The following is a 17,933-nucleotide window of genomic DNA, read 5'->3' as shown; positions in this document are numbered from 1 at the left end:
TCAAACATAATTGTAATTTGATAGAGAATGTTCCATTTTTCTGCATTTTTTTCAGATGATATTACACTAAAAGGCAACATTTGGACTGCAGAATACAGCTAGTGAGAACATAAGTAATGTAAATTTAGGAAGAGATTAGCTTCTTCATATGAAATAAGACCAGTGATCAAATAAATTCAACATGATTTTGGTGACTAAAGCAAAAATGCAAAGTGTATGATGTTTGGTTCATATGTTAATAAATTTTCAAACAACCAACAGTATCATACCAAAAGCTACTAAAATAAACTAGCACAATATTAAGATTCCTAAAACTTAGTTCATTATTAATGTCATAAAACCCAACTCCCATATGAATTCTGAAAGCAAACATACCCTTTGTACTTCACATGATGGTCTAAACATCATCTTTTTCAGGATTCCCTAGAACTTTTGGGTGTTTGAAAGTTACCTCATGCTGAATCCCACAATTCCATACTAAACTTGATGTATCTTCGGAACAGACTTTCATTTCGGAGAATATGCAGGCATTCCTCATAGTTTGGAAGAGAACAGAAGGCTTTCACACATGTCCATTTTTAGTTTTATCCAATCATTAGCTTTCTGAATAAATTTTTTGGACAATATTTCTGCAAGTTTTTCCATTTTTTCCTTATTTTCTTTCTATGGACTTCAATCTTTTTACCTGAATCTTATCTAGCCTTTTGTTTCAGCTTTCATCTAGAGTTAAGTGTTTACACATTATGGGATTGAATCTAAAGTAGTAACAGGAAATAACAGAACATCAAGTATTATACGGGTTTTTTCTGTATCTGTAGCACTGTTGATAACTTCAGTTTGGTTTTCAAGTGTGTGTATGTCACAGTTTTTCTCACATCACTCTCATAATGTCCAATGCCCAATATTCCATGTCCTAGGCACGCTAATCGGATGTCTGACCAAAGACATTTACACTCATTTGTTGCTAATACTGAGGGGTTAGTTGGAACCAAACTTCCCTCTTGATGAAGATCATTTTCCAAATGCACACTTTGCAAAGTAGCCTGAAGCAGCAGATGCAGCTCTGGTGGCCTACCACATCTTATACTGACAGCCTTCCAACTACTAAGAGCTAGTAATAAAAGCTGTGGGCATTATCCCTCTGTTTACCGTGGTACCTACTGCAGCTACCTTAAGACTTCTGGGATTTCTTGCTATTCCTATCATCAGTGTGTATCCCATTTTATCCTTAAGAATATTTCGCAAAGTTTGACTATCATAAAATGCAGGGCTCCAATTCATTCTGACGGTTCCAACAAGTACATTTTGTGAAAACACATCCTATCTTCATTTTTGACAGAGTTCCTTACATTCACCCAAGGACATATGAAATGATTCCAATGTGAAGCTAATATGGTGCTTGTACTTCCACCACAAATGCAATCAAAGAACTGATAAACTGGCTTGTGTGTGAGTTCAACTGATTTCCATAATGTCTGAAGAGTTGTCACATCCCTTATTCCTCCATCATCAATTGTGCAAATTCTTCCTTTCACTGGATTCATGTAGCTAAATTAAAGCCAACATTTTTCTAAATACAGTCTGTAAAATGCCATCTTCAATTTGTCTCAGTCCTAAAAAATATGGAGTAATTCTTTCTTTGGCAGCCACTCCTTTTCCCTAAGGAAATTTTTGAAGATGAAAGTCACTTCTTCAATCCATTAATGCAGAGCTTTGGGTCAGTTGTTCTTAATGCTTGAATGAATGCCCAGGTTCTGTCATCAATACCTATCCTGGCACTTTTTTCTTATTGAAGAGATAAATGTTTTTCTTCTCTCCTTTTTTGTCTTTGCTCCTAGTCTTGCTTACTTTTAACTGCCTCTTCCTGGAACTGAATCATACTTTAATTTGGTAACGAGTACACCAATATAACTACCTACACTAAAGCTCATCCACCTTCATTGAAATGAGTAAGAGAGTTTGCAATACTTTGCTTAGTATTAATAGAAGCTAGAGGAAACTCAAGTGACCCACTTGGACCTACAGGCTTGTCCACAGCATATAAAGAAGATTCTGAGTCTAGCTTCTTACAAGTCAGGACACCAGTAACTGAAGAACTGTATTTTCTCTTTTCAGTGTTTCTATTTTCAATTTATGATTTGTCTTGGAAATGTCTATTTCTTTTTTTTGAGACTTTTCCCCTCACCTTTCAGGCATGAATTAATATGATTTGATAAAAGATAGAATGACTCTCCAAATTTTGTGGTTAAACCATTTGTGCTATGAAAACGACTTTGTTTACTCTTCCTTCATCTTTATACCCTGACTTCTCTTTTCTGCTGATTTAACTATTTTTTCAGAGATTTGGCAGTTTGCTTAACATTTACCTGTTTTCATTGGCCACTGTAGGATACTTTTCTTAATATTTGAGAACTTGCTTTATTGAGCTAAACATGAAATCATTTCATTCTGATTGCCATAACAGCCTTTGAAACAAAGTTCAAGGATGACATATGAATGCTCACTTTTCTAAGTCCCTTAGGAGCACAAATGCTAAATTTCAAGATTCTAATATATAAACCTTGGTTGCTTGTAGAGTACCAGTGTTACTTGAAGTACGTGCTTCATTGTGGTCTGTTTACACTTCATTTTGCTTTTACGAAATCCTCTTTGTAGGCTGATGTGGCTTATCCTCCAATAATGCTAAGGTGGGCCTAAGAAATACAGTTGCTTGCTTCTCTACTTCTTCAAAAGACCATTTGCATTATGGGATGCAGGCTGAAACTGCTTTTGTAACAGTGGCAATTCTCCTCTTCCTGGCATCGACATCGGACTGGAGCTGGCTTGCAACAGCTGAGCTTTCAACGCAAACAGAAGAGCAGCACCCTAAGCACCACCAGCCCCTCAGTTTCCCCTTGTCACCAGTGGAAGTTAAGTTAAGGTTATTTACCTTTCAATGTTTCCAAAGGTATACACTAAGAACTAAGAAATTACACCTTGAAAATGCAATTGGACAGGTATTTCTATGACTGGAGTATGGGAAAATGGAGTCATCATCTTTGAATCTGTTCATTTTTCTTTAGTGTCTGTTTTACTACCAATTGGAGAAGGAAATGGCAACCCACTCCAGTATTCATGCCTGGAAAATCCCATGGACTGAGGAGCCTGGTGGGCTACACTCCATGGGGTCGCAAAGAGTCGGACATAACTGAGCGACTTCTGTGTGTTACTACCAATATACTATTTGGTTAACCAAGCTGGGAGATATCCTTTGTTCCTTCTTGCTGTTTGTCACCCCCTTTGGATTAATAACTACATACTGAGTTTGTTTCTTAGCTCAGACCAGTTTGTTTTTTAGTTCTTTATTTGTCTTCTTCCTTTCTTTGACCTGTATCTGAAACAGCTTGTACTCTTTTGTCTGGACTATTGCACTGCTTTCTGATGGTCTTCCTATCTCTAGTCTTTTTGCCTTTAATTTCACACCTTTAATAGTCATCAAGGTATCTGAAATGTAAATCTCATCATGTCAATACACTTCTTAAAGGCCCCACCTCCCACCCTCCAGCCCTGCATAGCCTAAGCTGCAAGCACCAATGATGGGAAGATTTTGTCCTTACAGATAATTTGTCTTGAGTTCAGTGTTTAAACAGCTTGAATCTGAGTATCTTTAGGATTGTACTTGTACTCCTCAAATTTCCCACCCACATACTCCTCCTTACCCCTAATCATTGGGATTACTTAACAGGCAGTGAAAAAATTTGGAATCAGGATCCCTGGCTTGTAGAGTCCCACCTTTCTAACCAGGCTTGAAGGCTCCTCTCCATTTGACCCTTACTTAACCTCATAACTTAGTGACTAAAAAACCAGATGGTGTTGGATTTTGCCTCAGCATGTCTTTGATCACTGATTCAGTTCAGGATTCCTCTAGGCAGAGGTACCTATCCTTTCTACCACTGTGTATATCATATGTAACATCACAACTCTCTTTTTACTTCAGTCTCCTCCATTAGACTGTGAGTTCTTTGAAGGTAGGGGTTGTATAATGTTAACATCAGAAATCCAAGTCCCCAAAACATCTTACATATTAAAAGCTCAATTAATGCTTTTTGATACTAAACTAAAGAAGACTGCTTACAGAAGATGTCCAAGGAATTGGGCATTTAAAATATTTAAAGTATCCAGATGATTGCTGGACACAAGGAGATGGAATTTTTTGATTTTTTCCTTAAAAGATATGGTTAAATAGTGACCCAAGGAGCCTAAAGCTATGAAGCGATTCTGATAAGAAAGAGCATCACACCCACCTGAGGCTCAAAGCGAGGTGCTTGTTTTTCTTTGGCTGTCTTTTCTTTCTCAGAAGACTTTTCTTTACCTTTTCTTGTTGCTTTGGAAGTTCCTGAAGATTTTTGTCCCTCACTAATAGTGTGGGAATCTGGACTTCCTAAGGTAATTAATTCCTCATGTTTCTCTCCATGTGCTAGTGGAAAAAAAAAGGAAACCAGTGAGTCATAATATAACATATCATATAGGAAGAAGGGAAGAAGTCAAAGAAAAATGGTTAGTACAGACCTTTGTATTTTTTTTTCTTTTTTTAAACAAACAAGTAAGCAAATGAACAGAATTTTTATAAAGACCTATGAGACTCACTTGTATACAATCAAGAGATAATTCACATACTATAAACTCCCCATTGAAATTATAAATCTGTAGTTTTGGTTTATTCATAAAGTTATGTAATGATCACTACTATCTAATTTATTCCTGATCTGGATGTTCTTAGGTCCTTTTCTTGCCTAATTGCCTTGACTAATATCTTCAGTACAATGTTGAATTGATTTATCTCTGTTTTAATATTTATTAATCCCTTCCCACTGCCTATTTTGGGTTTAGTTTTTTCTTTCTTTTCCAGTTTTCTAGATTTTTTTTTTAAGGTGGAAAGTTATTGATTTGAGATCTTTGTTCATTTTAAATGCAAGCATTTACAGCTATAAATTTCCCTCCTAGTACTGCTTTCACTGGGCTTCCCAGGTGGTGCTAGCCGTAAAGAACCCGCCTGCCAATGCAGGAGACATAAGAGACATGGGTTCAATCCCTGGGTAGGGAAGATCCTCTGGAAGAGGGCATGGCAACTCACTCCAGTATTCTTGCCTGGAGAATTCCATGGACAGAGGATTCTGTTGGACTCTGGTCCACAGGGTCACAAAGAGTTGGACACAACTGAAGTGACTTAGCACTCATGCAGGCACTGCTTTCGTGGCATCTGGTATGTTTTGCTATGTTGTTAATTGTTTTTCATTCATCTCTAAGTACTTTTAAATTTCCCTTATAGTGCACTTCATGTGGATATGAGTTACTGCCTACTGTCCTTTGATTTCAGCCTGAACGACTTCCTCTGGTGTTTCTCATAGAGCAGATTTGTTGGTAACATTTTTTTCAGTTTTTGTTTTTCTGGAAATGAGGCTTTGAAAGAGATTCAGTTCCATTTTCCTGTACCAGGAACACAGATTGTTAGATTTCAAGGACACTGCTTTGCTGGAGACCATGGGATGGGACTGGGACAAGTAAAAACCCTATAAACCTTCCTGTCCTTAAAGAGATAGGGTCATTTTTCTGGAAAAGAGCCTTTGATGATTTCTAGAATTCTAAAAGTTGATTCTGATAATCTCTGCTAGCTTTTTTTATTGTTTTTATTGAGGATTTAATTTTTTTAATCCTTTTTATATTTTTTTGGTATTTCCATTGATGTTCTCATGGATTTCTTTTCTTCTTTTAACCTTCTGAGTTATCTCTGCACGATGTTTGTCTGGAGCAGAATCCTGAGAGAATGGAGAGTTCACATAGGCCAGTTTTCTCACAGTTGCCTGGAGACCTTGTCATAAGAGCATGAAATAGCGAAAAGCTCTGTGGAGGTAGGTGAGATTCCATTCCAAACAGCTCAGCCCTTGAATGTGATGAGTAGGCAAAGTAAAAAACGAACTGATTTAACTTGTGGGCAGAAAAGTGAAAATAATAAGACCACAGAAAGAAAATAAGGTTACTTAAATGAGAGTAAGAGTGAGGCACAAGGGTAGAGAAATGATGAATCATGGCAACTGAACCAAGAGACAAAGAAGGAAGGAAGACAAAGATTTTTATAGGAAGCCACACAATAAAATCATCTTCTATCAGAAACTCAGGAGAGAATGTAGAGACACTGCAAAGGACATGTTTTCTCTTTGGTTTTTTTGAGATCCTTGGTTAGCCAAAAACTTTGACGGTGAAAAAGCACTACTTGCACAGAAATGGGAGCCCATGTATTTCAGCACTGCTTCCCTGCAGAGCCCCTCATGGTGCCTCTGGTACATACAGATGGTGCAGTACCAGCTCTCCACCTGTAGCCCAGGTATGAGAAAACTGGGCCTTGACCAGTCTCATTGGCTACTACCCCAGTAAAATGCAGGTCCCAGAAGTCTCAATGGCAGCAAAGTCAGGATTTAACTATATGTTAGAGATCTATCTATCTGTGACCAGTGCTACATAACAGGACCTCATAAAAGCTGGAGTAGAGGAAGTCATTCCTTATCATAAAGCAGCAATTCACAATTGTAATGAATGTATGAATTACTCAGGAAGACTGAAAAATGTAGATCTTGAAGCCCAAACCTCAGTCAAACCCCTTAGAGTTTAATATTGTTGTTGTTCACTTGCTCAGTTGTGTCTGACTCTTGCGACCCCATTGGATTACAGCACACTAGGCTTTCCTCTCCTTCACTATCTCCTGGAGTTTTCTCAAACATATGCATTAAGTTGTTGATGGCATCCAACCTTCTCATCCTCTGTCACCCCCTTCTCCTCCTGCCTTCATCTTTCCCAGCATCAGGGTCTTTTCCAGTGAGTCAGTTCTTTGCATCAGGTGGCCAAAGTATTGGAGCTTCAGCTTCAGCATCAGTCCTTCCAATGATTATTCAGGATTGTTTTCCTTTAGGATTACTGGGTTTGATCTCCTTGCAGTCCAAGGGACTCTCAAGAGTCTTCAGTCTTCTCCAGCACCACAGTTCAAAAGCATCAATTCTTCAGTGCTCAGCCTTCTTTATGGTCCAACTCTCACATCTGTACATGACTACTGGAAAAACCATAGCCTTGACTATATAGACCCTTGATGGCAAAGTGATGTTTCTGCTTTTTAATACACTGTCTAGGTTTGTCATAGTTCTTCTTCCAAGAAGCAAGCGTCTTTTAACTGATATGGAGCCCAGAAATGTACAGATTTAAAACTACCTCAAGTAGTTCTGGGAGAAGGCAATGGCACCCCACTCCAGTACTCTTGCCTGGAAAATCCCATGGACAGAGGAGCCTGGTAGGCTGCAGTCCATGAGGTCGCTACGAGTTGGACACAACTGAGTGACTTCACTTTGACTTTTCACTTTCATGCATTGGAGAAAGAAATGTCAACCCACTCCAGTATTCTTGCCTGGAGAATCCCAGGGACGGGGGAGCCTGGTGGGCTGCCGTCTATGGGGTCGCACAGAATCGGACACGACTGAAGTGACTTAGCAGCAGCAGCAAGTAGTTCTGAGTCATACTTAAGACTTTTAAGCAATGTATACAGCTTTCCCTTTCCATCGAAGTAAATGCTGCAAAGAGCTGGGCTGAACGGAAGAATACCACTGAGTGAGAGTTCAATGAAGCTGAAGGTAACTTTGATTTTTATTTTATTTATTTATTTATTTTATATTTAGAAAAATTATTTATTTTAATTGGAGGCTAATTACTTTACAATATTGTAGTGGTTTTTGCCATACATTGACATGAATCAGCCATGGGTGTACATGTGTTCCCCATCCTGAACCCCTCTCCCACCACCCTCCCCATACCACTCATGGGTCATCCCAGTGCACCAGCCCTCAACACCCTGTCTCATGCGTCGAACCTGGACTGGCAATCTGTTTCACATATGATAATATACAAGTTTCGACGCTATTCTCTCAAATCATCCCACCCTCGCCTTCTCCCACAGAGTCCAAAAAAACTGTTCTATACATCTGTTTCTCTTTTGCTGTCTCTCATGTAGGGTTATCGTTACCATCTTTCTAAATTCCAGATATATGCATTAGTATACTATATTGGTGTTTTTCTTTCTGACTTACTTCACTCTTATAATAGACTCCAGCTTCATCCACCTAATTAGAACTGATTCAAATGTATTCTTTTTAATGGCTGGGTAATATTCCATTGTGTATATGTACCACAGCTTTCTTATCCATTCATCTGCTGATGGACATCTAGGTTGCTTCCATGTCCTGGCTATTATAAACAGTGCTGTGATGAACATTGTGGTACACATGTCTCCTTCAATTCTGGTTTCCTCAGTGTGTATGCCCAGCAGTGGGATTGCTGGGTCATATAGCAGTTCTATTTCCGTTTTTTTTAAGGAATCTCCACACTGTTTTCCACAGTGGCTGTACTAGTTTGCATTCCCACCAACAGTGTAAGAGGGTTCCCTTTTCTCCACATCCTCTTCAGCATTTATTGTTTGTAGACTTTTGGATAGTAGCCATTCTGACTGGCATGAGATGGTACCTCATTGTGGTTTTGATTTGCATTTCTCTGATAATGAGTGATGTTGAGCATCTTTTCATGTGTTTGTTAGCCATCTGTATGTCTTCTTTGGAGAAATGTCTGTTTAGTTCTTTGGCCCATTTTTTGATTGAGTCATTTATATTTCTGGAATTGAGCTGCAGGAGTTGCTTGCATATTTTTGAGATTAGTTGTTTGTCCGTTGCTTCATTTGCTATTATTTTCTCCCATTCTGAAGGCTGTCTTTCACCTTGCTTATAGTTTCTTTCATTGTGCAAAAGCTTTTAAGTTTAATTAGGTCCCATTTGTTTATTTTTGCTTTTATTTCCGTTTCTCTGGGAGGTGGGTCATAGAGGATCCTGCTGTGATTTATGTCGGAGAGTGTTTTGCCTATGTTTTCCTCTAGGAGTTTTATATGTTTAGATCTTTAATCCATTTTGAGTTTATTTTTTGTGTATGGTGTTAGAAAGGGTTATAGTTTCAATCTTTTACAAGTAGTTGACCAGTTTTATGGCAGAAAGTGAAGAGGAACTAAAAAGCCTCTTGATGAAAGTGAAAGAAGAGAGTGAAAAAGTTGGCTTAAAGCTCAACATTCAGAAAAGTAAGATCATGGCATCTGGTCCCATCACTTCATGGCAAATAGATGGGGAAACAGTGGAAACAGTGTCAGACTTTATTTTGGGGGGCTCCAAAATCACTGCAGATGGTGATTGTAGCCATGAAATTAAAAGACGCTTACTCCTTGGAAGGAAAGTTATGATCAACCTAGATAGCATATTAAAAAGCAGAGATATTATTTTGCCAACAAAGGTACATCTAGTCAAGGCTATGGTTTTTCTAGCAGTCATGTATGGATGTGAGAGTTGGACTGTGAAGAAGGCTGAGCGCCAAGAATTGATGCTTTTGAACTGTGGTATTGGAGAAGACTTTTGAGAGTCCCTTAGACTGCAAGGCGATCCAACCAGTCCATCCTAAAGGAAATCAGTTCTGGGTGTTCATTGGAAGGACTGATGCTAAGCTGAAACTCCAATACTTTGGTCACCTCATGCAAAGAGTTGACTCATTGGAAAAGACCCTGATCCTGGCAGGGATTGGGGGCAGGAGGTGAAGGGGACAACAGAGGATGAGATGACTGGATGGCATCACTGACTTGATGGACATGAGTTTGAGTGAACTCTGGGAGTTGGTGATGGACAGGGAGGCCTGGCTTGCTGTGGTTCATGGGGTCACAAAGAGTCGAACACAACTGAGTGACTTGACTGAACTGAACTGACCAGTTTTCCCAGCACCACTTGTTAAAGAGATTGTCTTTTCTCCATTGTATATTCTTGCCTCCTTTGTCAAAGATAAGTGTCCATAGGTGTGTGGATATGTCTCTGGGCTTTCTATTTTGTTCCATTGATTTATATTTCTGTCTTTGTGCCAGTACCATGCTGTCTTGATGACTGTAGCTTTGTAGTATAGCCTGGAGTCAGGCAGGTTGATTCCTCCAGTTCCATTCTTCTTTCTCAAGTTTGCTTTGGCTGTTCGAGGTTTTTTGTATTTCCATACAAATTGTGAAATTATTTGTTCTAGTTCTCTAAAAAATACTGTTGGTAGCTTGATAGGGATTGCATTGAATCTATAGATTGCTTTGGGTAGTATACTCATTTTCACTATATTGATTCTTCCAATCCATGAACATGGTATATTTCTCCATCTATTTGTGTCCTCTTTGATTTCTTTCATCAGTGTTTTATAGTTTTCTATATATAGGTCTTTTGTTTCTTTCTTTTTTTTTTTTTTTTGCTTCCATGAAGACAATTTTTATTTTTATTCTTTACATTTTATTTTGGATATGCCTTAGCTAGATTAAGAGAAAACAAGGATTTGAAAAGCAGAGTATCCCTTTTATTATAGTTTCTTTTTACATAACCTTTTCGACCTAGATTCAGGTCTCTCTCCCATCAAAGGAGAAGGGTCCTGCACATTACAACAGGCAAAAAAGGCTTTTAGGAAATAAAATATTTTAAATTGATTCATTACAATTTTTCAATTTTCTTGAGTACATTGGAAGGTGGGGAAAAGGCAGGAGGGAAAGATGGTGCTTCAAACAGCCCGTAGGTAGATATATTCCCAAGTATTTTGTTCTTTTCGTTGCAATGGTGAATGGAATTATTTCCTTAATTTCTCTTTCTGTTTTCTCATTGTTTAGTGTATAGGAATTCAAGGGATTTCTGTGTGTTAATTTTATATCCTGCACCTTTACTATATTCATTGATTAGCTCTAGTAATTTTCTGGTGGAGTCTTTAGGGTTTTCTATGTAGAGGATCATGTCATCTGCAAACAGTGAGAGTTTTACTTCTTTTCCAATCTGGATACCTTTTATTTCTTTTTTGCTCTGATTGCTGTGGCCAAAACTTCCAAAACTATGTTGAATAATAGTGGTGAGAGTGGGCACCCTTGTCTTGTTCCTGACTTTAGGGGAAATGCATTCAATTTTTCACCATTGAGGATAATGTTTGCTGTGGGTTTGTCATATACAACTTTTATTATGTTGAGGTATGTCCCTTCTGTGCCTGCTTTCTGGAGGGTTTTTCTCATAAGTGAATGCTGAATTTTGTCAAAGGCTTTCTCTGCATCTGTTGAGATAATTATATGGTTTTTATCTTTCATTTTGTTAAAGTGGTGTATTATGTTGATTGATTTGTGGATATTAAAGAATCCTTGCATCCCTGGGATAAAGCCCACTTGGTCATGATGCATGACCTTTTTAATATGTTGTTGGATTTTGTTTGCTAAGGATTTTTGCGTCTATATTCATCAGTGATATTGGCCTGTAGTTTTCTTTTTTTATGGCATCTTGATCTGGTTTTGGTATTAGGGTGATGGTGGCCTCATAGAATGAGATTGGAAGTTTACCTTCCTCTGTAATTTTCTGGAAGAGTTTGAGTAGGATAGGTGTTAGCTCTTCTCTAAATTTGTGGTATAATTCAGCTGTGAAGCCGTCTGGTCCTGGGCTTTTGTTTGATGGAAGATTTCTGATTACAGTTTCAATTTCCGTGCTTGTGATGGGTCTGTTAAGATTTTCTATTTCTTCCTGGTTCAGTTTTGGAAAATTATACTTTTCTAAGAATTTGTCCCTTTCTTCCATTTTATTGGCATATAGTTGCTAATAGTAGTCTCTTATGATCCTTTGTAGTTCAGTGTTGTCTGTTGTGATTTCTCCATTTTAATTTCTAATTTTGTTGATTTGATTCTTCTCCCTTTGTTTCTTGATGAGTCTGGCTAATGGTTTGTCAATTTTATTTATCTTCTTAAAGAGTCAGCTTTTAGATTTGTTGATTTTTTGCTATGGTCTCTCTTTTTTTTCTTTTGCATTTTTTCTGTCCTAATTTTTAAGATTTCTTTCCTTCTATTAACCCAGGGGTTCTTCATTTCTTCCTTTTCTAGTTGCTTTAGGTGTAGAGTTTGGTTATTTATTTGACTTTTTTCTTGTTTCTTGAGGTAAGCCCTTATTGCTATGAACCTTCCCCTTAGCACTGCTTTTACAGTGTCCCATAGGTTTTGGATTGTTGTGTTTTGATTTTCGTTCATTTCTATGCATATTTTGATTTCTTTTTTTATTTCTTCTCTGATTTGTTGGTTATTTAGCCTCCATATGTTGGGATTTTTAATAGTTTTTCTCCTGTAATTGAGATCTAATCTTACTGTGTTGTGGTCAGAAAAGATGCTTGGAATGATTTTAATTTTTTTGAATTTACCAAGGCTAGATTTATGGCCCAGGATGTGATTTATCCTGGAGAAGCTTCCATGTGCACTTGAGAAAAAGGTGAAATTCATTGTTTTGGGGCTATAGATATCAATTAGGTCTAACTGGTCCATTTTGTCATTTAAAGTTTCTGTTTCCTTGTTAATTTTCTGTTTAGTTGATCTATTCATAGGTGTGAGTAGGGTATTAAAGTCTCCCACTATTATTGTTATTGTTAATTTCCTCTTTCATATTTGTTAGCATTTGCCTTACATATTGTGGTGCTCCTATGTTTGGTGCATATATATTTATAATTGTTATATCTTCTTCTTGGGTTGATCCTTTGATCATTATGTAGTGTCCTTCTTTGTCTCTTTTCACAGTCTTTATTTTAAAATCTATTTTATCTGATATGAGTATTGCTACTCCTGCTTTCTTTTGATCTCCATTTGCGTGAAATATCTTTTTCCAGCTCTTCCCTTTCAGTCTTTATGTGTCCCTTGTTTTGAGGTGGGTCTCTTGTAGACAGCATATATAGGGGTCTTGTTTTTGTATCCATTCAGCCAGTCTTTGTCTTTTGGTTGGGGCATTCAACTCATTTACATTTAAGGTAATTATTGATAAGTATGATCCCATTGCCATTTATTGTTTTGAGTTTGAGTTTATACACCCTTTCTGTGTTTCTTGTCTAGAGAAGATCCTTTAGCATTTGTTGAAGTGCTGGTTTGGTGGTGCTGAATTCTCTGAGCTTTTGCTTGTCTGTAAGGCTTTTGATTTCTCCTTCATATTTGAATGAGATCCTTGCTGGGTATAGTAATCTGGGTTGTAGGTTTTTCTCTTTCATCATTTTAAGTATGTCCTGCCATTCCCTTCTGGGCTGAAGAGTTTCTATTGAAAGATCAGCTGTTATCCTTATGGGAATTCCCTTGTGTGTTATTTGTTGTTTTCCCCTTGCTGCTTTTAATATTTGTTCTTTGTGTTTGATCTTTGTTAATTTGATTATTATGTGTCTTGGAGTGTTTTGCCTTGGGTTTATTCTGTTTGGGACTCTCTGGGTTTCTTGGACTTGGGTGACTATTTCCTTCTCCATTTTAGGGAAGTTTTCAACCATTATCTCCTCAAGTATTTTCTCATGGCCTTTCTTTTTGTCTTCTTCTTCTGGGACTCCTATGATTTGAATGTTGGGGCATTTAACATTGTCCCAGAGGTCCCTGAGGTTGTCCTCATTTCTTTTAATTCTTTTTTCTTTTTTCCTCTCTGTTTCATTTATTTCTACCATTCTATCTTCTGCCTCACTTATCCCATCTTTTGCCTCCATTATTCTATTGTTGGTTCCCTCCAGCGTGTTTTTGATCTCATTTATTACATTAGTCATTATTGATTGACTCTTTTTTATTTCTTCTAGGTCCTTGTTAAACATTTCTTGCATCTTCTCAATCCTTGTCTCCAGGCTATTTATCTGTAACTCCATTTTGTTTTCAAAATTTTGGATCATTCTCACTATTATTATTCTGAATTCTTTTTCAGGTAGACTCCCTATCTCCTCCTCTTTTGTTTGGTTTGGTGGGCATTTATCCTGTTCTTTTACCTGCTGAATATTTCTCTGCCTTTTCATCTTGTTTAGATTGCTGTGTTTTGGGTGGCCTTTCTGTATTCTGCCAGTTTGTGGTTCCTCCTTATTGTGGAGGTTCCTCCCTTTGGGTGGGGTTGGACGAGTGGCTTGTTCAAGATTTCCTGGTTGGGGAAGCTTGTGTCAGTGTTCTGGTGGATGGAGCTGGATTTCTTCTCTCTGGAGTGCAATGAAGTGTCCAGTAGTGAGTTTTGAGATGTCTGTGGGTTTGGTGTGACTTTGGGCAGCCTGTATATTAAAGCTTGGGGCTATGTTCCTGCATTGCTGGAGCATTTGTGTGGTTTGTCTTGCTCTGGAACTTGTTGGCTCTTGGGTTGTGCTTGGTTTCAGTGTAGGTGTGGAGACTTTTGGATGAGCTCTTATCAATTAATGTTCCCTGGAGTCAGGAGTTCTCTGGTGTTCTCAGGTTTTGGACCTAAGCCTCCTGCCTCTGGTTTTCAGTCTTATTCTTACAGTAGCCTCAAGACTTCTCCATCCATACAATACCAATGATAAAATATCTAGGTTAATGGTGAAAAGATTCTCCACAGTGAGGGACACCCAGAGAGGTTCACAGAGTTACATGGAGAAGAGAAGAGGGAGGAGGGAGATAGAGGTGACCAGGAGGAGAAGAGGGGGAATCAAAAGGGGAGAGAGCAGTCTAGCCACTAATCAATTCCCTATGCACTCTCCACAGTCTGGAACCCTCAACGAGGTTCACGAAGTTACACAGAGAAGAGAAGAGGGAGGAAGGAGATAGAGGTGACCAGGAGGAGAAAAGGGGGAATCAAAAGGAGAGAGAGAAATCTAGCCAGTAATCAGTTCCCTAAGTGTTCTCCACAGCCTGGAACACACAAAGAGATTCATAGATTTGGGTAGAGAAGAGAAGGGGGAAGGAGTAAATAGAGGTGACCTGGGGGAGAAAAAGGAGAGTCAAAAGGGGGACAGAGTAATCAAGACAGTAATCACACTCCTCAGTAAAAATGGGTACTGAAGATTGGGTTCTTAAAGGTACAAAATTGATAACATACCAAAAAGCAAAGGTGAAAAATCTAGAGTAGAGGTTAGACTCTCAAAAATACAATATTAAAAAAAAAATCACAAAAATTATTAAAAAATATATGAAGTTTGCCTTAAAAATAGGGTCTTTTTTTTTTGCAAAGTAATAGTAGGTTATAAAAATGAAAATTAAAGGAATAATAGAGGACTTAAATTTTTTTAATTTAATTAAAAAAATGATAATACTAAAAATATATCTAGGAATTTCTCTAGAGCTGTTGCAAGCAGGGTGGGGTCAGTTCAGTTTCAGATAGGTCCTTGTTCCAGCTTATGCTTCTCAAGATCTATAGGCCCCTCCAACATAGTCGGTGCTAACTACAGGGTTTTAATCTGTTGTACCTGTCACTTCCAAAGCGGTTCCCTCTGTTTATTTTGGCTTCTTCTGTTTGCAGTTCTCTTCAGTGTCTAATTTCCACCCTGACACAAGGGGGTGAAGGTGGTCACTTATTTAGACTCACGTTCAGTTGTGCTGTGGGGAGGAACACTGCAAACAAATATCACTGGCGTCTGTGGGGAGTGCTCGCAGTGTCTGGGCCACACTGGGTTTGCCCCCGCTCACGGCGTGTATGCTTTCCCAATCTACACTGCTCAGGCTCTGGGTTGCTCTGCAGAGGAACTGTCTAAAATGGGCCCTGGGTTGCGTGCACTTCCCAGGTCTAAACCGCTCAGGTTCCGGTTCTCGGGTACTCCACACAGGTGCAGACTTGGTTGGCCTGCATTTTGTGCCCTTCCCAGGTCCGAGCAGCTCAGGTGACCAGGTGCTTGGTGAGTGCATTCTCCCCAGCTGAGGTGTGCATCTTATCGCCTCCCCTGTCCCAGCCGCTCTGTTTCCTGGGTGTGCAGTGGGCGAGCTGTCTCAGGTGTGCTGTGTGTCTACTGGGGAGCTGATCTCTGGCTGCAACCCTTCCAGAGGATGTCAACTGTCCAGAATCCCAGAAAGTCTTGGTTAGCAACTGGGAGCCTGCTCGCAGTTTGGTAGAGGATACCGTCTCCGGGGCCGAGATTGCCCCTTTCTGGTTCTGGCTGCTGCCTGCCTGCCTCCCTGCCTCTGGCGGGGGATGGGCTGGTCTGCAGCTGGCTAGCTCTCCTCTGGTATTCGCTCAGTCCTTTGTTGTGTGAGCAGCCTGGCAGTGCCTTAGGTTAGGGCTTTTCGCGGGATAGTTCTCTCTCTCTCTCTTGTTTTCCCTCTCTCTGGCTATCCCACAGTTTGGGTTGCTATCTCACCTTTCTTCCCTCAGATTGCCCTCAGGGCATTCAGGCCTGGTCCTTATCCTAAGCAATGCAGCCCGCGCCTCCCTATTCAGCCCCTGCTTGCTGGTGGCAGATGCAAGCATCTGGGCTACTTCTCTACTGGGAAGCTGTTAAGGCACGTAATCTGTGGGGTTTATTTATTTATTTTTCCTCCCGCTTATGTTACCCTCTGAGATTCCAAAACTCCCCACAGACCCGCTGGTGAGAGGGTTTTCTGGTGTTTGAAACCTTCTCCTCTTTTATGACTCCCTTCCCGGGATGGGTCTCCATCCCTAACTCTTTTGTGTCTCTTTTTATCTTTTGTATTTTGTTCTACCTCCTTTCAAAGACAATGGGCTGCCTTTCTGGGTGCCTGATGTCCTCTGCCAGCGTTCAGAAGTTGTTTTGTGGAATTTTCTCAGCGTTCAATGTTCTTTCAATGAATTTGTGGGGGAGAAAGTGGTCTCCCCATCCTATTCCTCCACCATCTTAGGACCGCTCCCCTATGTTTGGCTTTTAGTTATGTCTGATTCTCAGTCGTGTCCGACTCTTTGCAGCCCCATGGACTGCAGCACTCACTGATAGTCTGTCCATGGGATTTTCTGGGCATGATTACTGGAGTGGGTAGCCAATTCCTACTCCAGGGTATCTTCCCGACACAGGGATTGAACCAATGTCTCTTAGTCAGTTCAGTCGCTCAGTCATATCCAACTCTTTGCTACCCCACGGACTGCAGCACACCAGGCCACCCTGTCCATCACCAACTCCTGGAGCTTATTCAAACTTATGTCTGCAAGTCAGTGATGCCATCCACCATCTAATCCTCTATTGTTCCCTTCTGCTCCTGCCTTCAATCTTTCCCAGCATTAAGGTCTTTTCCAATGAGTCAGTTCTTGGCATCAGGCGGCCAAAGTATTGGAGCTTCAGCTTCAGCATCAGTCCTTCCAATGGATATTCAAGACTGATTTCCTTTAGGACTGATTTGTTGGATCTCCTTGAAGTCCAAGGGACTCTCAAGAGTCTTCTCCAATACCACAGTTCAAAAGCATCAATTTTTCAGTGCTCAGCTTTCTTTATGGTCCAACTCTCACATTCATACATGACTACTGGAAAAACCATAGCTTTGACTAGACGTACCTTTGTTGGCAAAGTAATGTCTCTGCTTTTTAATATGCTGTCTAGTTTGGTCATAGCTTTTCTTCCAAGGAGCCAGCATCTTTTAATTTCATGGCTGCAGTCCCCAACTGCAGTGATTTTGGAGCCCAAGAAATAAAGTCTCACTGTTTCCATTGTTTCCCCATTTATCTGCCATGCAGTCATGGGACCAGATGCCATGATCTTAGTTTTCTGAATGTTGAGTTTTAAGTCAGTTTTTTCACTCTCCTCTTTCACTTTCATCAAGAGGCTCTTTAGTTCTTCTTCACTTTTTGCCATAAGGGTGGTATCATCTGAACATCTGAGATTATTGATATTTCTCCCGGCAGTCTTGATTCCAGCTTGTGCTCATTCAGCCTGGCATTTCTCATGAGGTACTCTGTATATAAGTTAAATAAACAGAGTGACAATATACAGCTTTGGAGTACTCCTTTCCAGAAATGGAACCAGTCTGTTGTTCCATGTTCAGTGCTAACTTCTGCTTCCTCACCTGCATACAGATTTCTCAGGGGGTAGGTCAGGTGGTCTGGTATTTCCATCTCTTGAAGAATTTTCCACAGTTTGTTGTAATCCACACAGTCAAAGACTTTGGCATAGTCAACAAAGCAGAAATA

The 17,933-nt window shown here is 39.6% G+C and overlaps 1 protein-coding gene and 1 pseudogene across 2 annotated transcripts in view; both read right to left on the bottom strand.

Annotated features, from left to right (window-relative positions):
* ADGB (androglobin) overlaps positions 1-17,933 on the bottom strand; it is a 190,694-nt gene that overhangs the window by 19,719 nt on the left and 153,042 nt on the right. For both annotated transcript variants that reach the window (XM_070376828.1, XM_070376829.1), the window contains one exon: positions 4,284-4,456. In XM_070376828.1, coding sequence (XP_070232929.1) covers positions 4,284-4,456 — 173 coding nt within the window. The remainder of the gene's footprint in view (positions 1-4,283; positions 4,457-17,933) is intronic.
* On the bottom strand, positions 535-3,475 carry LOC102280675 (calcium-independent phospholipase A2-gamma-like; annotated as a pseudogene).

The sequence above is a fragment of the Bos mutus genome, chromosome 9, assembly GCF_027580195.1.
Source record: "Bos mutus isolate GX-2022 chromosome 9, NWIPB_WYAK_1.1, whole genome shotgun sequence".
In the NCBI taxonomy this organism is placed as follows: domain Eukaryota; kingdom Metazoa; phylum Chordata; class Mammalia; order Artiodactyla; family Bovidae; genus Bos; species Bos mutus.
The sequence above is the reverse complement of the archived record's forward strand: the minus strand, read 5'-3'. Positions and strand labels throughout refer to the sequence as shown.